Genomic DNA, 24497 nt, shown 5'->3' with positions numbered 1-24497 from the left:
GTTTTTGATAAAATATTTTATCTCATATTTTTTAATCCTAAATTAGAATAAAAGTTTTTAATTGAGAATCTCAAAATATTCAATTTTGGTAAATTTTGTGTTTTATGAGGTAAATGAAAACCTGACTAAGAATGTCATTTGATTTATGTTTTAAATGATAAATTATAGCTTAAAAACAAAATTTTGATACATTTTTATTTAGCAAACAATAAGTTGTTAATGTTAAATTTTTTTTAGCATCATAAATTTTTTCATTAGTTACATTAAATACTTTTCTTGATGAGAAATGTTTTTAACATTTACTTGAATGAAATTTAATCAATAAAAAAACTATCTTTAATTCATGCAAATTAATTGTGTAAAAAGATATTTTGAAAGATTTATATAAATTTTTTATTTTTTTTACATTCATCTACTTAACAATTTAGAAAATTTTTAGAGATTTTTTTTATTTGGAAAATAAACAATGAAAAAATCTATTTTTATGAATATACCTTTAAGATAAACTTATTTGACTTGTATTGTAATATTTAATTATTTTTAACTAAAAGATTAAAATAATATCATGCATGTTACTTAATTATATACTAATGATTTAAGCCATTATTAAGATTTTATTTTGATTGAAAATAATTTAAGAAATTAAATGTTTTAATTATTTATTATTTATACAAAAGCAATAAAAAACAAATATTATTAACTTATATATAAATTCAGGCTTTAATAGTGTAAATATTCAAGATTGGTGTGATATCAGGTACAAATATTTAGTTGTTTTTAGATGTCTCTATCCAATTTGGTTTTTCAGGAATTGAAATCCTTTCAACCATTTATGGAATATCAAATTCATTTCTATTAGCTGTGTCCCAAATTGCAAATGTTTTATCAGTTGAACAACTTATAATTCTATTTTCATTGAATTTTGCAAAAACACTTCTCATAACTTTACCTAAATGGCCATCTATAATATATTTTGGTTTTTTTAATTCCTTCTATGTAAAACAAAGTATGTGTCCAGTTTCTGTACTAACTAAAATCTAAGTTTTATTTCCATGTACATTATAAATATTGGGAGGGCACAGCAACTATCCTGGAAAATATTTTTAGCATATTTCATAAATATTATTTTATCTCAATATCTTCTTCTCCTCAATATCCCATAAAATTAATTTGCAATCGAAGCCACTTGTTATACCTTTTAATTATTTTCATTTTTATTATATAAAAATTATTTTAGCCTTCATAAGACTAACATCTAAATTTATTTATTTATTTACACATGGGCTTCGTATAGTTGCTATCGCTATAACAAAAATCAGTCGAAAATGATATCTGTTTGTTTTTTTAAATAAAAACCCATTTAATATAAGTTTTATATTTTTTTGATTTTACATTTATATGCTGCATGCCTAAAGTTTTTTGGCGTTCTAGAGTCATTGGGTCTAATAAATGAGTGTCACCTCTTTTATAATTATTATGAGATTCAAGTGAGTAGAAATTAAACAAAAAGGGAAATATAATTAATTAGTTACTGGTCATCACAGCAAGCAAGGAACTTATTATTTTAATCTAGAGAAATCTAATTTATATCGTCCATTTCAAAGTTGCTTGCTTTCTCTATACTTGTTACAACGATTCCTTCTTTTCTAAGATCATATTAAATTACCTTTAAAAATCAATATTAACTAATTTATCTCTACTTTATCAAAAATAATTACATTTTTAGATGCAGCCACATATATTTAAAACTCTGGTCCAAATATACAATTTGCTATTTATTCTGCCTTCTTTTGTTCATTGCTAGTGAACATCTTTACAGATATTTTTGATTTTAAATCCCATAATCTTAAAGTTTTATCATCTGAAGATGTTAAAGCTTAAAATGGATTGCTTTTATTCACATCTATTGAAATGATTGGTTTAGAATGTGCACCTTTATTTTTACAGAAGAGAATATTTTAATCAATTTAACTTAATGAAATATTTTTTTAATTATTACCTTTTTTACTCTCAACGTAAATACTTGAACTATTTTACTTTGTATCCATTTCAAAATATCTTTAATTCTATTAAAAAGCTTAATCTACAACCTATTAAATTCACAAAATTCAACAAAATTATAATTAATCTAAATTAATCATTATCACATGTTTTACATTAAGCCAGCAATAAACTTAAATTTAAAAGTAAATCATTTTAAAATATTTGCAAATATTTATTAAAAAATAAAGCTTTCCATAGTTTTGTTAACCAAATATTTACTTATAATGCAGATTTCTTTAGCTCAAATTCGAAAAATTAATATTTTTATATAAAAAAATTAAAATATTTGAATAAAAAATATTTTAAAAAAGTTATTTATGACAATTATTTTATATTAAAATTATTAAAATTTAATAGACATTCTTTAAACTAAATTTATTACTCTTTGTTAGTTGCACTATGTTTGCTTACTTTATTTTTATTATCTCAACTAATCTAACAAATCAACTACGAGATTATGGTATTTATAAATAAATTACACTACACATTCATAATTTATTAATTTCAAATATAAATTCAGAATTTCCATAATAATTTTTCTTTTTGTTCTTCAAATTTTCTTTAGAAAGGTGTAAATAAGAATCACTCTCTTTATGAAATTAATTAAGCATTGGAGATCATCTAAAATGTATAAAAGAATATATTCTTCAACTGCAGTAATTACTTTAGTTGCATCATACACTCACTTTAGAATGAATAATCAGCAAGATACACTTATTTACACATTCATTAATTTTCTTTTTTAAAGTTAGACTATTTCCTAGAACGAGCAAGCAAGCAATTATGTAGGCAATCTTTTTTTAATTAAAAATAAAGTAAAAATAAATAAGAAATAATTAATTAAATTATCAAAATAATTAAATAGAAATATTATAAATTAAGTAAGCATGAACACTAAAATTATCATCCTTTTGGTTGCATTATGCGCTTTTGCTTCTGCTCAAGCTGCTCCTGGCCAAAGAATCAAATACGAAATGTATATTGAATCTCTTTGCCCTGACTGCATGAACTTCATTTAAAAGTCTGTTGTTCCTGCTATCAATGTTTAAAATTTCTTAGAAATTGCTGATTTGACTTTCTATCCTTATGGAAATGCAAAGAGAGACCCTCAAACTGGAGCTGTTACTTGCCAACACGGTGAAAATGAATGTTATGGAAATAAAATTGAAGCTTGCGGTGCTAAATACCTCACCTAAAACTTACAATATTTCAAGCTCATTGCATGCATTGAAAAGAATATTAAAACTTACTCAGGCAACTTCGATAAGGTCTTAACTGTTTGTGGCTAAGATAAATCAGTCAAATTAACTTAAGATTAAGTCAACAGCATTAGCTAATGTGCTAACAATTCTGAAGGTGATTAATTAATTGCTGTCATTGCTGACAAAACCGATAGTTTAGTTCCTGCCCATAAATACGTTCCATGGGTTGTTGTCAACGGAGTTCACGACACTGATGTTGAAAATGCTGTTATTGATAACATGTTGAAGTACACTTGTCAAAACTACACTGGTCCTATCAGGCTCCCTGAATGTGCTAGATACACTCAAAATCAAGAAATTGAAGAAAAGTTAACTGAACTCCTCAAGTACTTAAGATTTGGCAACAAAAACTGAAAACAAAATATTAAATATTTTAAAATTATGAAGTGATCATTAAAAATAAATGGTCCATCTTTATACTTTAATGTTTTTACATATAAAATTGCATAAAATAAGCACTAACTTTCATAATTTTTAGATATTAAAAAAGAAAATAAAATTAAATTAATCTATATTTTGCATTTATATATATATATAATTAAATAATAATTTTAGAATAGTTATACATATGATTACACAGTGTACTATAACTATAAACAAAATAGTTAGAAGATTGCTATTAATTTATGAGAAAACAAATCAAAAAAAATATATTGCAAAAAATTCTATTTAATAAATTGATAAAATATATTAATCTTTAAAAAAGTTACAAACAAGAATTCATTTTATTTAAAATAAATTCATAAATTTTAAATTATTTAAAAAATTTTAAAGGATGAAAATAAATAATTTAAATAAAATTAATCATTTTTATTGAATTTTAATCAAACAAATATTATTAGTGTAAGCAAATATTTTTTAATGGTTAAAATAGTTTAAAAGCATGCTTATGTTTTGATAATATACAGATACTCGAAATGTATAGATGCTATTTAAGCATATCATTAAAAGTATCTAAACTTACACATATTTTAGAACTTTTTAGTATTCATATCATTTATGTTTATGGAAAATTCCTGATTAGATAATGTGAGGAGGAGGGTTAACTGGTTGAGGATCGAAAATTTGTTGCAATTTATTAAAGATAGTAGGAGCAACTGTAAGTAGACCAAAAGAAACAGTTGTAACAGTTTCCTTGAAGGACAAATCGAATTTACCAAACATCTTGTGCTTGAAAATCTTTTCATCTCTTATAATCTAATTTTTAACTTTTTCTAATGACTCTCTATTAATTTTCATCATTTCAATTTAGAGCTGTGCATCTTCTTGTTAGGTGTAAACTTTTCCTCTAAATCTTCTCTCTTTTCTCTATCCATTTGGATTCAGCTGATCGCTTGAAGTGTAAAAACGGGACTTCTCAATAATTTACTATACCATTTTTTTGTAAAGAGGATTTGAAACTTTTTATTAGAATTGCTCAGAGAAATAAGTATCGTACATTTGTATAAGATCGTCGTAAACACCAATCAATTCATTAATTAATTCTATTTGAATTTAGAAATTCTCATTGAATTCTGAGCTGTACCAGATACGAATGAAGAAAAAGATTGTAACCATCATAAAATCAGCAGTAGTGTGAATAACCATCAGAGGATGTAAATAGACTGAATTAGGACTAATGATGATGTAGATTTCACCATAAATTGACACACAAATAAGACCAATAAAAATGTAGTAAAACCCTAAGAAAATGTAACTTAACTCGAATTTTGTAGTGCTTTCTTGGTCAATTTAGCAAAATATACGACGAGAGTTGTCCCATGTTTCAAGACTGAGTGGACAAGTTACATCGAGCTTTTCTGTAAAATCTTCTACGTACTTGAAATCGCATAACTTATTGATACCCATGTCGATAATAAAGTTACGACGCTTAAGATCTTGATTGTTCATAGTTGTATACAAAATACTAATCATGTATATGTAAAAACCAGAAATGTTTAAAATGCTCATTAAATCAATATGAAGTTTGCTTTTTCCAATCAAGTACCAGAGGGGAATGATAACTTTCAAGCAAATGATAATTGCAAATACTAAGAATGGAGCAGATTCCTATTGGATATTATCAATACTCTTTTCATAGATAGGCCAAAGAATCTTATCTCTTGCACTTAATTTGGCTAATTTAAATTAAAATTTATTTTACTCTAATATTAAGATATAATAAATATGATTTTTACCTTAAATACCAGAGTTCTTGAGTATTTTAAGAGCCTCTATCTCATCTTTACTAATTTTTTATGTTGTGCTCTTACTTAGCTTATTATCAAGTAAATCAAAGAAGAAGAGAGATAAGTCAATATTTAACTCCTTAGCTAATTTAGCAACTCTGTCGTTAAATTCCATTTAATCTTAACTAAATGAATGCTGAGAAAGAGTCATGTGTTTTTAAGTACCTCTCTAAAACTACCCAGCCGACTTTAACTATTTAAGCTATTGATTGTGAATAACACCTAAACCTAGAGTTTCTAAATGCTCCTATCTCATCAAATACCTATTTAAGTTTAAATTTTTATTTTTTTTTTGGATTTAAAGTTAAATGCTTACTTAAAAGAACATGTGAATTTAGGTTTATCTTTCTAGTTTATGTTGTACAGATAGGAAATAAGCAAGATAAAAGATAAGAAAAAGACAAAGCAATTTTCGCACCAAATGTAATAAACATCTTCAGTACCAGAGAGCTTTCCCTGAACTGTTTTAAAAGTAATACCTACAACACTCAATGGTAAAACAATATCCAAAAAGTAAGAGCCAGCTAATTTCAAATATTTTTTGTAATCCTTCTGCTAGTCTTCATCATATTTTTATTTAATAACTCTAAAACTTTCAAAAAGCATTTTAAAAAGGTAGAGAGGAAACACTACAAAGCAATCAAGTAAAAATTCAACCATGAAAACAGCAAAGAACTAAAGATTTTCTTAAAAAGATCTTTGTTGAATATTGTTTGTTTAGGCAGTAATATCAAACCCTCCACTATTTGAAGGTTTAGGCATTAATAAAACCTCTGATTGCTAGTTTGGATTGTATGCGAACTAGCTCATCTTCACTTACCTACTTATTAACTAATTAACTTTATATTTATTATCAATAGCTGAATAATATAATAAATCTTTATGTTTATTTTCTTGATTATATTTTTAAAAATAACTTTTAATTTATTTCTCTTAATCAAATATTTATTTAAAGAATTTGAATCTAAATAAATTATCCATCATTCAAGCAATAAAAACAATAAAAATAAACAAGGTCAGTCAAAAATATTCGTTTTAATTTGGTATTTGTTTCTTTTAATAATCAAATACTTACATATAAAATTTAATTTTTAAATAATTTTAAACAATAAACATTTGCATAACATTTTTAAATAAAGCTAGACATTTTAAAATCCTTATTTTTTAGCAATTTTTATTAAAATATTCAAAAATAAATATAAAACTTTATTTAACAACAAGCAATTATAGAAAATATTTAATATTATAATTACTTAAATGAAAAAACATAAACAATATAAAAAAATTAAATTCAAAATTTAAATAAAATAAATTGTTATTAATAGGTAAAATATATTCATTAAAAATAAATTATCAATTATTTTTGTTATTAAAGCTAAGAGAAAAATTGAGATAATTAGGGTTGTTATTATTGATAAGGTTGTCTATTGAGATTAATTTAAATATGGCTGCATTATTTAAGCTTATACATTTGCAGGTTGTTAAAATAAAATAAAATAAAATTTAATTTAAACTTAGTGTTATTTAAATAAAAACTTTCTTAATTAATTAAAGGATTACAAATATTTATTTATATATTAAAGGATCATAGAGATATTCAACCTTTTTAAAAACTTTATTAAAGTTTATAAACAAATTTGTAGATTTATTTACTTTTTAAGAGTTATGTTTTAATGTATCAAGAAGAAACAACACACACAGTATATTTTTTGTAAATGATTCAAATATTATAAAACATTTGCTTAAAAGGATATTTAATATTTTAATGTAGACTATTATAATTTGGTGTTTAATTTATAAAAATCTTAATTATCTGAAATTGTTTTTATAAGCTCAGAAATACTTTTATATTAAGCTTTTATGCGAGCTTTAGTTAGTTAATAAGTAAGTTAATATTTAATCTTGAAAACTCTTGATAGAATAATTAAATTTTTTTTTCGCTAATGAAAATTATAACAAAAAGTATCAAAAAAGAATATTAAAATTAATCAAAGTTCTTATTAGTTTTTTGATTGATTTGCTTCCACTAAAATGCAAATCTACTAAAGTTAACTCAATCATATATATAGAGAAAATGAAAAGTATTAAAAGAAAAGAATTTCTACTTAGGCAAAAGCAGATAAATCTATAGATAGCTTCAATTAACAACTAAGTAAAGAGAGAAGCATAAGTCTGTTTGATAATTCTGATGCAAAAAACTAAATTGATGTACCTTTTTTTTCTTAAATAAGCATCACAAAAATAAAGTAGTAATAAATAAATTATTATTCAACTTATAGATTTAAGAAGAAGCTCAAAGATAAATCTTTAGCATAATAAAACACAAAGAGCCTGTGATTGCAAAGAAATACTTAACCAACCCTTCTTACTCTCCGTTATCAAAAAAACAAGTAAGCATATAAAAACTTAATTTATAGATTGATCCTTAAAATAACTATTAACGTCTCTATTGAGAATAATAAATATATCATTTAAATTTAAATTCATTTTATTGCAGCAAATTATGAAGTTTTAAAATTTAATAAAAATAGGTAAACAATTCAGTGATATTTCCACAGTACTCTGCTTAGCATTAGATAAAAAAATCTCCTTAAAAATAAAAATCTAACTCTTTTTTATTGGTAAAATAAATAATCATTAAGCTTTAATTGAGTAATTAGCTAACATATAAAATTTATACAAAAGCCTAGCATTTCTCCTGAAAAAAAAGGGAAAAAACAAATAATTGGAAAATTAGAGGAGTATCTTTAAAAATTTCATACTAATCTTTTAGAAATTCTTCATAAAGAAAACTCATCTTTTTCAGATATATCATACTTGGGTAACATGCGCTTACATTTAGTCTAATAAATTTTATTAAAAATATAATTAATTAATTAATGATTAAATTGAACTAACTTTATTTTAATGTTAAATAAATAGGACATGAAAAAAGCTAATTTTACATTTAGAAAAAGTTTTATAGCGATAGACTACACTATAACATACTCTCCAAAAATTACATTAGAAACTAAGATGGCTCTTAATAAATATACAATGAAGAGAAAGTTAGACATAAGGGATTAGAGGGAAAAATTAGCTCAATAGTAGATTTACTCGCTTATGATGATGTTGGGATGAGACTTTTTTATGAATCAGGAGTAGCTAGTTTAAAGCAAATGCATGATAAGTATAGAAAGATAAATATTTCTTTCAGTGAAAATGATTTATTATGCTTAATGAGGTAAATGATATGCAATACTATTGAGTTTATTTAAAATAAATGGTTTTATAATAATTATTAAGACTTGAATGGTTTTGTTTTTGTTAAATAAAGTGGGTATCAAGAATACTAAATCAAATATGCAAATCTTGTTAACACTTCAAACAACTAAAACGATTATCATTTTGAAAATATAGTTTTCAGTAATACTAATACAAACTTTTCTTAGCACCCTTCCACAATATCAATAACAAATAGAAGCGATTCTGATTAAAAAGATGAAGTAATTGAATCCTAATTAAACTCAATTTATTCTTAAAATGAAATTCCAAAAAAAGAACTCAAACTAAGTCCATAATAAATCAACTTGCATAGTGACAGCAACTTAAACTCTCCTGATAAGAATAGCAATTCTAATAGATAACATCAAGTTAACAAACAATAATACACATAAACATTAAGCTAAAGCTCAAGCAGTAAATTAAACAAATCAAGTAAAAGAAAAGTAGTTGAAGGACTTCAAAGTAGCATTTTAAGCCCGAATTAGAAAGAGCAAAATGAAACATGGTAAAAAATATAAATATATGAAGTGATGCAAATATGTTCGTTAATATACAATATATTCTTAGAATAGAATTTTGCAAATATAGATATCCGGATCAAGGAGGAAAATGAAATAGATTTCTTGAGCGACTACCCTAAATTACAGGATTATTTGCTTTCTTTTATAAAAAATTCTTAAAATTAAGATGCTTTTTAGTAGAATATCAACAAGCTAAGAAGAGATAAATCTATACCATAGTTTATTTAGATAGAAGATACTATTTTTGAATAAATAAAATAAGAATAAATTTAAATGCTCAATTTGAATTATTAGCAGCAAAAGCTAAATAAACAATAGTATATTCTCTAAAAAAATAAAAATAAAGAGGACTCATAAATTTCAGTCAGCAGAGAAGAAATCAAAAGCATAGCTATGATAGCGGTTTAGACTATTAATAAATAATTATAAAATGAACTTTAGATTTTATAATGTAGCGAAATAAGTCCAAAAATGTTACCTGAAAACTAAGAATACTATGATAAATTTATAAATAGCACTATAATTTAGCACTATGATAAATCAAGTTTATTAATAGTTGCCTAAATAGCAGACTAGCTCTTAGCTAGAATTAACGAATAGAATAATCCATTTTACTATGCAGAATAAATATATTGCAAGGCACTTGCTTAATTTAAATCAAGTAATTAAATTAATCAATAAATTAAAATTTATTAACATGTTATTTTATAAAAAGATTCAGATTCTACGAACAATATTTAGTTACTGAAATTCTGTAACCAAATTATTCAAAAAATATAAGGAAATGAACTGAATGAACTATGTGGAAAATCATACTTGCTTATGAGCTAAATAACTTTAAAACTTAGTAATAATAGATCTAAAGCTCTGGAATATGCTTAATTATCTTATGAAATAAGGAAATAAGTACATGGATCATAGAGCAGGACAATAGAATTCGTTGATTCTTTGAAGTAGATATCTTTTATTTATCAAATGAAAGGACAATATGAGGAAGCTTTTAAATATTTAGAAAAAGCTTATATTATTTTACAAGAAATATAGCATGAGTTGGATAAATCTATTGTTCAAGTATTGACTGAGCTCTCTATTCTATCATATAACATTTAGAATTTTTAAGCAAGTCAGAAAAAATGCTTAAAATTATTAGAAATTTACAAAAAAAGTGCTCCAAACGTAATAAACTATTGTTTTCCTTTTGCCATGAATCTTTACTCATTAGTCAGATTGAGAACTTTGCAAAACAGTTCTAATGGAAAAAGCATAGATAATTAAGTCATGAAAGATATATTTAAGACTAGCTTAAAGGCATAAAAATTAATAGAAAGTATTAGAGATGAGCAAAAGTCTTCAAACTTTCATTCAATTTATTATAATATTAAAGTACTGTTTCAAAACTTTCTAAAGTCAATAGAAAGTGAAGAGTATCTGATTAGCTTGTAAAAGACTCCTGAATAAAAACCGAAAAGTAATCCTATATATAAAAGAGTAGAACCTTTCTCCCTCCCTACAAACCCTATAATACAATTAGGGGATAACAAAGCAAGCCAAAATAGGTAATAAGGCTAATATAATTACAAATAAAGAAGCGTCAATTATATAAACGAGAACTAGAGAAATATAATAGATATATCTAACCATTTTTGAATTTAAAATGCTTTCTTTGCAAGATCTAATTAATTAAAGCCTTTAACAACAATACATAATTTTTTACTAACAAAAGAGTATTTTAATAATTTGTATATAGCTAATTTTTTGTAATTTAAATTATTTATCTATCTATCTATCTATCCCTTTGTATATGAAATTAAGTTTTATTATATTATTTTTATTGAAGAGAAAAATTATTTTATTCGTTAAATAAATTGATACATTTTTTTATTTAAATTATTAACACATTTCAAATTTGACAAGAGAGGAATTAGTAACAATTTAAGTAAATTAGAATTAAAAGAATACAATAGATTTATCTAATCATTTTGAATTCGAAAATTCTCTCTTTGCAGGATATAGTTAAATTAAGCTATTAACTGCAATTTATAATGTAGTATTAAAAAATGGGTATTTAAACTTACAATTAGCTACTTTTTTTAATTTAAGTTATTTATATGATATTTGTGTATAAAAATTAAATTTTACTAAATTATTTTAAATTATCAAAAAATATTTTTAATAAATAAATGATTTTAAGTGAGTTATATTTGCTATTTTAATTTACCTAAGTGGAAATTATTATTAAAATAATAGTATCTTTTAAATTATAACAATATTTTAGATAAATGAGAGCTAAAGGAATATAATAGCATCTCTAACCATCACTGAATTCGAAATATGTTCTCTTTGTAATATATTATTGATTGAAACCATTTAAAAAAATTTATAATAAATAGTTAAAATATTTATATAGCTGAAAATTTATTGTTGTTTTAGTTATTTAAACTTATTTTTATATATTTTGTGTATAAAAAGAATAAAATTTTAATAATTAATTTCTAATCTTCTAAAAAATTGTTTTAATTTTAAATTTGACTAATGTTTCATATTAAGTTATTTTAGATATTGTATGTAATTTGGAAAGAGAGGACTTATTTAAAATAAATACTATTTTTAAATTATAATAATTATGTCATCCTTTAAAAGAAAATATATGATCTTACGCATTCTAAAAATTAGTTGTAATCTTAATGATTTTCAAAAAATAATGCAAATAGATAGAAATAGTTTGCTAATATAACCTAAATGGGGATTTCTTTATCAAATAATTTGAATTGACATTTAAATCTAAAATTCGAAATAATCTAAATGAAAAAATCAGTTAAAATTGTGTGTTTTATTTTCTTTTTTATAATAGGAATCTATAAAATAAGTTAAAATATTGTTAAATCTCTTTTAACAAATTCAATTAATTTTAAAATTAGGTTTGTTTTCATATAAAACATTTTAATTTTTATTTATAAACTGCTTTTTTCTTTTATTTAATAAAAATTAAGTAACGAATTCACCTTCATAAACATTTTTTAATAATATAAAACATTTATGGATAAGCTTAGTGCTAATAAAAAACACTTTTTGACATATAATGATTTGTAAGTATTTGTAAAGGAATTGCTTTTTTTTAAGCATAGAAATATTTTTAAATTTTGTAAAGTGCATAAATAATAAAATTATGATAAGAATATATAAGTATACTTATTAGAGATGTTCTAAAACTTATGACTGATCGACTGACTACAAGAAGAGAAAAATAGAAAGAAAAAAATTATTTATTATTTTTGCATTTTGGTCATTTATAATTTTCTTTTCTTTTCCAGTTAAATAGTAGGATTTTAGAATGAAAAATAATAATAATAATAATAATATATACAAAGAAGACGTATTTGATTATTAAAAGCTTTTAAATAGGTAATAACAAATAAACAATAATAATTAATCAAAAAATAGAAATTATATTTAAAAAACTAAAAACAAAAGAAACAATTTCATTAATTATTGAGAATAACTGCTCCATGGACGAGTTTGAAGTGATATACACAGAAGAAGATATCAAGGCTGTCTAAAATCAGCTTAACTCTTTGACTAAGAGCTATAATTAGCTCGTAAAAGAGAAAAAAGATATAGAAATTTTTGTTGATACTCTCAGAGAAAAAGTTCATTCTCTAGAATCAACTAAATAGCTCTATGAATAGGCCCAGTAATAGCTACAGACTTAAAAGCAAAGCATTTAAGACCTGTAAAAAAAGTAAGAGGCTATTCTTGCTTAGAAAAATGAGTAAGACAACAAGCTAATCAAGGTCATGAAGGAAAAATACAACATACAACAAGAAGTATTAAATTTAATAATTTTTCATTACTTATTTATAATTAATTAACTAACTAAAATATGGATTAGAGTATTTTAATTCTCTTCTCACTTTTTAGTTTGAAAATATCTTCCTAATCGATTAACCTAAAAAAAAAAATGAGTTTGAATTCACTTTTGTTTAGTTTTCATATAAAAATTTAAGAATTGAAGTAAATTTCTTTTTGAAAAAAGAACTTTATAATAAGAGTATAAAGTGACTATTACTACTTTTTCTTCTAGTTTTTTTATGGATTTTTGATCTGGTTTTATAAATCAGAAAGATAGTCTTTTATCAGAACAACTGAAGACTTTTTAATTAGAAAAATAATTAATTACTCTATTATCAATTGAATTTCTTAATTAAAAATGCTTTAATGAATATAAACTCACTTCTTATTATAAAACTTATTGTTTTTCAGATTATTCTCACTTTCAAATGAAAAATTATTTGCAGCGGTTTTTTCAACACTTTTCGATTAACCAAATTTACAATTTGATAAAAAAAATGCTTTTAAGCTAATTAAATTTAATTGCAGACATCTTATTTATTTATTTTATTTTTTTTGAAATAGCTCGAAAAAATAAAAAGCTCTAATGAAGAACTGTCAGTTACTATGATTGATGAAATGGAAGAAATGAAAAAAAAGATGAATATCACATTTTAAGAATAATCAAAAATTTAATAAGAGGCAACACGCTAGCAGATTCTTCAACTCTAATAACTTTCCTAACAGAAATTGATTGAAAAATAAATGGAATATGAAGAGATTTGCAATTTGCTAGAAAAGACTAATTAAGAACTTAGTTATTAACAGGAAATGTGCAAAGAACTTGAAAAAAAATTAGAATACTCAGCTGAAAAAATAAAGGAATTGAGCAACAAATTAGCTGAGGAGAAGGCAAATGTGGAAGCATTGAAAAAGTAATTAGATGAATACAGAGAAAAATACTAGAAAAACTTAGCTTCTCAGAACCAACTTAAAGATGAATTGTTGAACGCCTAGGCTAAAATCAAATAATTAACAACTTAACTCTAATAAATCACTGATTAATAACAACTTATTTCTGGAGAGTCTTCCAATTATAGAAGCTAACTTTCTAAAATGGAGGAAGAACACAGAAATTTAGTTGAGATTCAAAAATTTTTGAGTAATGAAAACTCTGAGTTGTCCAACTAATCTCTTAATTTCAAGAAGTAAATTGAGTAACTCCAAAACTAATAGTAAGAATTTAAAAAAGCCATTGAAAGTAAAGACTAAGCTATTGAAAAATTGAACTTAGAAAAATCCTAAGATTTAGTAAAGCTAGAAACCAATTACAGAAGCAAGATAGATTCTTAGATGAAAGACATTGATTAGCTTACCAATCGTTTGAATGAAGTTGAAATGAACTATGCCAAAACTTTAGATAAGCTTGAATCCAGTGAAAACACTTGCAGAGACTTATTATAGCAAATTTAAAACTTGCAAAACGAGCTTTAATCTCAGAAAATGATAGCTTAAGAAAATATCAATTAGCTTACTTAGAAACTCAAAGAGAAAGAAGAAAAACTGGCTGCTGTTTAGAAAAAGTATGAGTAAAACTTGTTCGAAATTTCTTAGAAAGAGCAGCAAAACAATTCATACATTTAAGATCTCAACAAAGAAGTAAACAATCTAAAAAATATTGTAACAACAAAATCTAGAGAAAACGAAATTTTATAGAATTAAAATCAGTCAATTGTTGTTTTGGAGGAAAAGCTCAAAATTAGCTTGTAATAGCTGTAATAAGGAGCTTAAAAAGAAGAGAAATACAGAATAGAAATTGAAGAAATTGCTATGTAGAAAGAGTAGTATGAGAAATTGATGCATGAAACTACTAACCGCATTAATTAAATGAGTATGTAATTAAAATAATGCAAGGAAGAAATTTCTTCTTTGGAAACCAAAATTGAATAAGATAGGAAACAGTATAATGTTAATTTAGAGGAAGAAAAATAAAAAAATGAATTTGCCAACAGCTAAATATAGGAATTGCAATTTTTGTGCTAGAAACTAAAAGAAGAAATACTAGAAAATGAAAATGTGCTATCTTACACTTAGTAATAATTGCAATAAACTGAAGAATAGTTGTAATCTGCCAAGGATTAAATTAATATAATGAATTAAGCTATGTTTGAAAGAGAGTCTTATCACTCAGAAGTTTTAAATCAACAATAAAATTCTAATCTAGAATTAAATACTTTGAAATTAGAGAAAGAAAATTATCTCAATTTAGTAACTGAGTTGCAAACCACAAATTAACAAATAAAGCAAGATAATAGCTATTTAAAGAGTGAGAATGATAATTTAAAAAAACAATTTGAAGAACTTTTGCAAAATAATTAAGAAAATTTGTATTAAAAAGATGAATTGCTGTAATAAAACGAAAATTTAAGCTAACAATATAAAGTACTCAAGTAAGAGAATCACCTTATTTTGGATAATATTCAATAAATTAAGCAAGAACTAGAGTCCAAAAACAAAATTTAATCTGATGATTTAAGGAATGCAAATAATTAAGTCAACATTGCCTTTAGTACTTTCTCATAGCTATTTAGTCACTTGGCTCTAGTAGTTGGCTAATAAGTAAGAGATGAACAATTGCTAGACACTTTTAATTAATCTAGCTAAATTTAGAATACTTTGGATTAGCTCAATTTATCATCAAACTTTGAAAGCAAACTTAATTTTATGAAAGAATCAATGACATAATTTCTTTCTACTATCAAAAATATGAGTGATGAAAGACTCTAGAATAACTAAGTTTCTTTACAATTAAAGTAATAGGTTGCTCAACTGTAATAAATCAACTAAAACTAACTAGAGTAGAGTTAGAGCGAAAGATAATAGCTTTAAAGTTAAATCTAAGAGCTTGAATAATCTAACTAACAACTCAACTAAGAAATAGCTAAGTTGAAGTAACAAGCCAACTAATGTATCTCCCCAAGCAACTAAAACTCTAAAGATAATTTCTACAATATGAACTACGAATAGCTTGAAAATGACTATAAGATATCTCAATCAATATTGCTTGACTAGAAGTAATAGCTCAAAGACTTAAAGTATGACTTGGAGTAGAAGATTAAGAAATACTAAGAAGAAAACTAAGTATTTGCTTAATAGAATAAGGAACTTTAAGACAAAGTCTCTTTACTAGAAGCCCAGAAAACAAGTCTTTCTAAAGAATATGGAGAACAATAAAACTGCCTTAATGATTGTTTTGACAAGATATAATATCAAGAACAAGAAATCTAAAACTTGCAATAGCTTTTAGAAGAATCAGACTTTGAAAATGTTCTTTTAAAGAAAATTCAGCAAAATAATGAACTAAACGTAGAAGAAGAATCCAGAAACAAAATGAATTCTGAAATTATTGAATCTGCCAAACAAAGCATAAGCAATATTGCTAGACACTTTAATCTAAATCAAAAGTGAACTAATGTTGAAAAAAATAATTCAGAATAAAATATGCTATTTTCTTACATAAAAATAATAAAAGGCAATTATCTATCTATCTAAGTAGTTGAAAAATGAGCATAAAATAAATATTCTGTTATATGATAATAATTATATAAACTTTGTTACAAAGCAAAAATTACTTTATATAATACCTATATATACTAATATACTTACTTGTAATCCACTCTATATTATGTTATTTAATTATACAAAAATATAATTTTTATACTTTAATTTATATCAAATTACTAATTACTAACCTATTCATAGCAAATTACAATTTACTTTTAATTAGAAAAGTATTTCGACTCAATAAAAAAATAATAAATATTTTTGCTTTAAGTTGCTTGAACAACAACTACAAGATTAAGGTCATTTCATGCTAATTTGTAGTCTCTAATACCTAAACAAAGAATATTTTTCAACATATAAAGATAAAAAAGAAGAAGAAGAAATTGATATTAGAGATAAAAACATATTTATAATATTCTTAAATCAAACATTTTCATAAACAAATGCCATATGCAAAAAAAATATCTTTCTAAAAATATTATTTACTTTTTTATTTGCTTATTTATTTATTTATAACTACAAATAAAGAAGACATTAGCTAAACTTATTCCAAAATTCTAAAAAATTAATTATGGTTGAAATTGTAAATAATATCATCTCAAATATTATTTTCTACTTCAATTATAAAAAATAAAATCGATCGTATATAAATTATTTAACATATTTAATTTAGGAATTATAATTCTGTTTATTTAAGCAATATCTATGAATTTAAAATCCATCCAAACATTAAAATCTAAGTTTTAAAAATTTTTTCATTAAATTATGTTTTTGTTCTACTTAGTTACAAAAGTTAATTCAAAATTCTTAAAAGTATTCATTCAAATATTTAAAGTTAAGATTTTTTTTTTTCTGAGCTAATTTTAATTATATTTATTGAATTCTATATATAATTAATTTATAGGACCTAACCATAAGATTTGAGATAGTATTTATATTTAAAATAAAATTCAAACTGTCTCAAAACTGATAATCTTTATTCTTCAATAAAAAATATTACATAAATATATTACCTAATTTATAATTTTTGAGAAGCTCGAATAATGAAGGGTATTTATGTTTAAATATTGCAAAATATTTAAGTTTATTTTATTTACCTTAGAAATTACAATAGATTCGGCTTTTTGGATGCATACTGACTTATTTTTATTTAAAAACTCTCATTTTATATCATGTAAAATATCAGTCATTGCTTATCTTATTTTTGGTTTAATGTCTTATCAAATTAATTGTTATTTTCCACACGAATAATAATAAATATATTCACATAAAAATTTAATACAATACATACGAGATAAAAGAATTACATCTAAATTTTGTTTCTAATTTAGATTCTTTTAATTAAAGATTAACTGTCGTCTAGAAAAATATTGAATAAATATTAAGAATATTACGTAATTAAAAAATAGAAGATAATATCACCTTTTTGTGGTTAATCTGATTGTCTTTTTTTTATATATTTATTTAATTAAGATTGTTTATTTTAATTTAATAAAAATTTGTGAAAAAATGTTATTATAAATCTAAATAACATTTATGTGAGTTATCTCAACAAAATAAATATCTTATTTTTAATTACTCTAATATTGAATAATAAGTTAACCTTATCTCGCTTTTTGCTTGAGCTTTATTGATTGTAACAAATGATTATAAATTAAGTTTTTCATATCAAATTTTATTTTGGTTATAGGCTCTCAACTGTCGGTAAGATATAATTTGAGAAAAGATTTAAATGAAGAATAATTTGCATTATTAATTTATAAATTATAAAAAAACAAAATATAATTTCAAATAAAAAATACAAATATATTTTTCTGCTTGTTAATGAGGCTATCTTTTTAAAGTAAAGATTAATTGATTGAAGAGAAAGAATTATAAAAAGTGATTGATTTTTCCTGTGTTTTGCTAGATCAAAAGTATTAAACTAATGATATTTAGTATCTTACATTAACTGAATGCTTATTTGTTACTGATTATATATTTAGTCTTTATTAAAGTAAGAGTTATTATTATTCACTTTGTTAAATAATAAATATTTTTGCTTGATAAAAATAATAAAATACTTATTAAATAGTTGACAACAAAGAGAAAACATCTATTATAGAACAAATTAAAGAGTTAACATTTATTTTTAAAAAGTTAACAAGAAATGATTTTAAAATTTATCTAACTAATGTTTGCTCTGGGTATAAAAAAAGAGACCAAAATATATAAATAGAAGAGTATTCATTTTTAAATAATTTACTTATTGTTTAATATTTTTATCATAATAAAAGTTTGCTTGAATATTTTAATACTAAATTAATTGTCTATATTGAAAATTATTGGATTGAATTATAAGATTAAGGCATACATTTCATAACTAAAGAGTAATGCAAAGAATTTATATGCAGCATAACAGAAAAATACAGTAATTAGCTTCATCATTAGTTCATAATAAATTTAACTTTAATTAATTAATAATAATAGATGTCTAATATTCCTAGGTTGATGAGCTTGTTCAAAATGCTTTAAAAGAAATTCATATGTTTGTGTTTTTTGAAGATTGCATATCTATCTTACTTTAAATTGCTAAATAGCTTAATTTTAAAAAAAAGAAATTTAATTCAGGTAAGTAATGTGCTTGTCAAATTTTTTGATAAACTCTTATTTGTTATTACCAATTACTTAAAAAAAACATAAATCATATAAAAATCTATAATTAATTCTAGTTTTAATATATCTCTAAGAACAATCTTCATATAAAATTTAATGTGTAGAATTTATATTAATAAAATTAAATAAATATAATTTTTTTTTGTGTATCAATAAAGTATTTTTTTTAAATAGAATGTTTTAAAACCTAATCACTTTAATAAATATTTAAAATTACTAAAATTCTAAAATATTTTCAAAAAATAGTTTTACAATATCAATAAAAGATATTAATTTTTATTTTAAATTCGCAGGTTAGTTCTCTCACCTAAATTAACAAACAATTATAAAAGAATAAAGAATATTACATTAATAAAAAAATAAGAATGTATGCATAATATTTAATCAGATTTTATGATAATTATTATTACCTAATTGAATTAGCTTTTTGTCTATCGACTAAAAAAATATTTATTAAATAAACAAACGACTTCTGAATAAAATATCTGCAAAAAAAATAATTAATTTGGTTACTAATTTCTTTTTTTACAAAGAAAGCACTACTTTAGAAAATTGTATCAATTCCAGCAACAAAATTCTAATTAATTATCTTTATTAGATTTATTAAAATGTAGTTTTTAATTTCAACTCTAATTTAAGATTGGAATAAAATGTTTTAAAACTAAATTACTTTAATAAATAGTTAAAATTACTAAGATTCTAAAAGATTTTAAAAAATAGGTTTTACAATAACAACAAAAAATATTAATTTTTATTTTAAATTCGCAGGTTAGTTCTCACCTAAATTAACAATTAAATAAAATGATAAAGAATATTATATTAATAAAAAAATAAGAATGCATGTATATATTTCATCAGAATTTTATGATAGTTGTTATTACCTAATAGAATTAGCTTTTTGTTTATCAACTAGAAAAATATTTATTAAATAAACATTTATGAATAAAATATATGCAAAAAAAATAATTAGTTTGGCTACTGATTTAATTTTCTACAGAGAAAGCACAGCTTTAGAAAATTTATATCTGTTCCAGTAACAAAATGCTGTTTCTCTTTAGTAAATTTATTAAAATGTAGTTTTTAATTTCAACTCTAATTTATGAATGGAAGGAATAATTTATTTAATGAATAATTTTATAATCAATCAGAAGAATTCATTTATTTTAAAGATATATGACAAAAAATTTATTTAAGATTAAAAATATATGATCATTATTATTTTCTTACAGTCTTTTAGACAGAAAATAACTCAGAATATTAGAAAGTTGTTTTTTGTAAATTAAATATCAACTTTATTTAAAATAACTGTTCCTCTCTATAACCAACTTGTCTTAAAATTAATTAATCAAATTTTTTTAGCAGATTTATAAAATTAATTATATTATTCTACTTAATTTTGTCTGCTTTAGTCATACTAATAAATAAATCAAACTATATTATTCTACAAAATTTGAAAATATTCACAAATTTAGTTGAACATAATTAATTATTCACACATAACATCAGAATTTAAAACTATTAAGATGAAGGAAACGCAAATATATATGATAAATAATTTTAAAGAATAGATAAATAATTACAAAATAACTTACCTGTATTATAAAGAAGCTTTTAAATTTTAAAGTTTTATTGAAATATTTGTCAATTCTATTATCATAAATTAAAATTCATTATCTTTTCATAATGAGTTAATTTTTTAAAAGATATCAATAAACAACTCGACTGTGTTTTACTAAAGTACGTTTGAATAATTGATTTTTTAGTTAGATAAACACTACTTAATCATAATTAAATTTACAATTTTATGGAAATATAATTAATATTGTTTTTGCAAAATTTAATTTAGTTAACTCTAATTTTGTGTTTATTCTTTACTTAACTTGAAAGTGATAGAGGTATTAATTTAATAAAATTATGTAAACAAACTCAATAAACTAACTCTTTTCTTTTTAGACTATAATAAGCTAGCTAATTTAATTATATAACCTTAAATAAATATACAACTAAATACCTTGTATGCTCTATTTAACTAAAAAAATTTACAAATTTTATATTTTCAATAGGTGGTAAAATATAGATTAGTTATTTAGATTTGGTAAAATGCTTAAAGAGGTTATTTTAGTCGATATATTACGCTATATTTAATTTTGATATTAGTTATGATTATTAAAGAAACTAGTTTTTTAATTGAAGAACTTAATTAAGATAATATTAATGTATAATTTTTATTATTAATAATATATTAAAACTCTACAAAATTATTAAAAGTAAAAGATCTAAATTTTTTATCAATAATGAATATACCTAATTTGATTAATGAATAAAGGATTCATATGAAAGAATCAATAAATATTATAGAACAATCATTTGAATAAGTTAATTTACAGTTTAAAACTTACGATATGTGCTTTTTAAGCTACTTAGAATGCTTATTTGTAACTGACTATCTCTTTAGTATATATGAAGGTAAGAAAATTTATTTGTTTGTTTTTTTTTAATTTCTAATTTAACTTGCCTTTGGGTTATTTGTTTTATTAATTTGATAATATAAAAAAGCTGACGAAATTTAAAAGCAAACTATATTAGAAAATGTTAAAAGTATGACACTCTCTAAAAAATACTCTGCTTAAGTAAAAAGAGATGATTTTAAGGTTTATCTTGCCAATGCCCTTTCTGGTTTAAAAAAGAGAGAAAATAATATCGTGATAGAAGAGTAAATAAAATTTTATTTGTGTTTGTTTAATAATAATTTAATAAAATTTTGTAATAATTAATTTCAGTTTACTTAAATATATTGACACTTAATTAATCATGGAAATTGAAAGATATTGGAATGATTTAAAAGAATAAAAAGATATCACATTCATTAGTAAAGATGAAAGTATTTAATTGATTTAAGACATAATCTAGAAATACAGTAATATTTTTTAATTTTATAAAGAGATTATATTGACTTTTAAAATAAATTAATTAGGAATTGATTATTCGCTGGTTTGTGAATTAGTTGAAAATGAATTAGAAGCGATTCACAAATTTGTTTTCTTTGAAGATTTTATATCAATTCTTCTCAAAATTGCAAAGGAGCATAATTTTTATAAAAAAAAATATATCAAACGACACAAATAAGATTGTGGTTGTTAAATTTTTTGATCTTAAGCCAGCTTTCTAAGTCTTAATAACCATCTAATTAATTAAAAATATTAGTTTTATCACTTATTTATTTTCAATTACCTACCTAAATTTATTAATTTAATCTGAAAGATGTAATAAACAAAAGTAAATAAATGCTCTACTCTATTAAAAAAACTATAATCTGCCAATATCTATTTTCAAAATCTGAATCAGTAATATCACTTAGTTATCAAATCTAATCTCAAAATTAAATATATATCAATATACTTTACAATAATAAATTATATTAATATCTCTAAATTTCTAACATTTTTAAAAATAATAAATGTATTAAATATCCATATATAATCAATTGTATAAGTATAAGCTCTATTACGAAAGTTAATCTATTAGTTAAATTATATCAAAAAAATAAGAACTTTTCTTTTTAATTTTAAATTGTGTTTCGCTTTTTTCATTTTTACCTTTTAAAATCCAAAATCTAATTTCTTGATTAATAGATTAATTTTATAACATTTAAATATTGAAAAAATTTGTTTATATTTACCAAACTTTTCAAACAATTCCAGAGTATTTAAAAAAATTAAAAACTATGACTTATTTTGAATCATTTAAAAATAATTACAAAACAAGTAATTCACTTTGTTAAAATGTTAATTTCTTTTTAATATAAAGTATTAATTCTAATTTAAGCAGTTCATTTTAAATAATTATTTTTAAAACGCATCTCCCTTTAACATAATTATTCTAAAATTACTTTTTGAAAAAATATATTGAACAAATTTTAATTGAATACAGTATATTGATAATTGTATATTTAGATATTTATTTATTTAGTTAAAATTGTATAAATTGTAGTAAGATTTAAATGAAAAGATATATATTTTTTTTAAAACATTTAACAAGTTAGGATTTATTTTAAATACAAAAGTAATCAAAATTTTTTTTTAATTAAACATTTAATAAAGTAAGTTAAAGTCATTAATTTAATAAAATATTTAATAATAAAAAAGACAAATTTTAATAAACTTAGAGCAATTCTAAATAATTTAAAAGTATGGAAAAATCAAAGATTAGTATCTAGGTTAAGAGACTTGTCAAATTCTATTAATAAACTTCTAGATTGCTATCTTAAATATTCTTATATTTGTGAATATTTTTAATATAATTTTATAATCAATATCAATCAAATTTTAAATTTTATTTATCAAACTGCTTTTTATAAGGATCAATTTATTCGAATTTATACCAAAAACAATGATTTATCTCCAGTAAAATACTCTTAATTCATATAATATAGATAATTTTTTGCATAAGTAAACATTTAGATTTTAATAGAATTTAATAAAAATTTAATTTTCTAATAAATTATTTATTTATTTTAAGTACAAAAAATTCTTAAAATTCTTTTCTTCAATTATATTTTTAATACCTTATCAATTTTAGCTTTTATTTTTAACAGACAACAAAAGAATTCACATTTTCATGTTTTATTTTTCATATTATTCATCTTATTTTTAAAAACATGATTATTTCTTTTTAAGTATTTTGTATTCTTGAATTTTAGTTTTTTAAATTTAAAAAATAAATAATCACAATTTCAATTCTAAAGAATTTTAAAATATTTGTTAACATTGCTCTTGATAATTATAAAATAACAAAAGATATTAGAAGAGATTATTTATATCTCAGCTAATTGATTTTGTTACATTTTTAAATAAATTGCCAGTAAAATTTATTTTATACTTTTTAATAGATTCTGATTATGCTAAAAACTAGAACGCTCTAATCATACAAAATAATGCTTAATTGCTTGATATTTGATTATGAGTAATTTTAATAATTAATTTTAAAATTAAATTAATATTCGAAGAAAAATAATTAATTAAAAATGAATTTCTCAGCAGAATAAGAAGCAAATCTAAATAAACTGAATGAAAATATAAACTTTGCTTATTAGTTGGTTAATAAAAAGTATAAATACTATGATCAAACTTACA

At 21.9% G+C, this 24497-nt stretch overlaps 7 protein-coding genes across 7 annotated transcripts; 5 read left to right on the top strand and 2 right to left on the bottom strand. All coding sequences in view use genetic code 6, as the record gives it.

Moving 5' to 3' along the window:
- Positions 1-713: 713 nt before the first annotated feature.
- Positions 714-2048, bottom strand: TTHERM_00133560 (WD domain, G-beta repeat protein; the record flags this gene model as incomplete). The annotated part of the gene is made up of 6 exons (XM_001019635.2): positions 714-1195; positions 1278-1332; positions 1393-1462; positions 1533-1666; positions 1719-1933; positions 2000-2048. 6 exons carry the CDS (start codon positions 2046-2048, stop codon positions 714-716), a joined length of 1005 nt encoding a protein of 334 aa, XP_001019635.2.
- Positions 2049-2930: 882 nt separating this feature from the next.
- Positions 2931-3659, top strand: TTHERM_00133570 (gamma-interferon-inducible lysosomal thiol reductase; the record flags this gene model as incomplete). Its single annotated transcript, XM_001019636.3, has 1 exon — positions 2931-3659. The coding sequence occupies one exon, from the start codon at positions 2931-2933 to the stop codon at positions 3657-3659; it is 729 nt and encodes a 242-aa protein (XP_001019636.1).
- Positions 3660-4298: 639 nt separating this feature from the next.
- TTHERM_00133580 (transmembrane protein, putative) lies at positions 4299-6343 on the bottom strand (the record flags this gene model as incomplete). Its single annotated transcript, XM_001019637.1, has 3 exons — positions 4299-5422; positions 5483-5796; positions 5850-6343. 3 exons carry the CDS (start codon positions 6341-6343, stop codon positions 4299-4301), a joined length of 1932 nt encoding a protein of 643 aa, XP_001019637.1.
- A 1221-nt stretch (positions 6344-7564) lies between these two features.
- TTHERM_00133590 (hypothetical protein) lies at positions 7565-10965 on the top strand (the record flags this gene model as incomplete). Its single annotated transcript, XM_001019638.2, has 6 exons — positions 7565-7741; positions 7813-7923; positions 8065-8154; positions 8219-8354; positions 8456-9979; positions 10034-10965. 6 exons carry the CDS (start codon positions 7565-7567, stop codon positions 10963-10965), a joined length of 2970 nt encoding a protein of 989 aa, XP_001019638.2.
- A 1721-nt stretch (positions 10966-12686) lies between these two features.
- On the top strand, positions 12687-16614 carry TTHERM_00133600 (hypothetical protein; the record flags this gene model as incomplete). The annotated part of the gene is made up of 2 exons (XM_001019639.3): positions 12687-13142; positions 13732-16614. Exons 1-2 carry the CDS (start codon positions 12825-12827, stop codon positions 16612-16614), a joined length of 3201 nt encoding a protein of 1066 aa, XP_001019639.1. The 5' UTR covers positions 12687-12824.
- Positions 16615-18353: 1739 nt separating this feature from the next.
- Positions 18354-19349, top strand: TTHERM_000133599 (hypothetical protein; the record flags this gene model as incomplete). The annotated part of the gene is made up of 5 exons (XM_012798531.1): positions 18354-18393; positions 18449-18706; positions 18785-18932; positions 18987-19120; positions 19180-19349. 5 exons carry the CDS (start codon positions 18354-18356, stop codon positions 19347-19349), a joined length of 750 nt encoding a protein of 249 aa, XP_012653985.1.
- A 2310-nt stretch (positions 19350-21659) lies between these two features.
- Positions 21660-22515, top strand: TTHERM_00133610 (hypothetical protein; the record flags this gene model as incomplete). Its single annotated transcript, XM_001019640.2, has 4 exons — positions 21660-21831; positions 21922-22078; positions 22146-22282; positions 22340-22515. The coding sequence occupies 4 exons, from the start codon at positions 21660-21662 to the stop codon at positions 22513-22515; spliced, it is 642 nt and encodes a 213-aa protein (XP_001019640.2).
- Between the last annotated feature and the right edge of the window lie 1982 nt (positions 22516-24497).

This window comes from Tetrahymena thermophila (assembly GCF_000189635.1).
Source record: "Tetrahymena thermophila SB210 genomic scaffold scf_8254582, whole genome shotgun sequence".
NCBI lineage: Eukaryota > Ciliophora > Oligohymenophorea > Hymenostomatida > Tetrahymenidae > Tetrahymena > Tetrahymena thermophila.
This window is presented reverse-complemented; position numbering and strand designations above follow the sequence as displayed.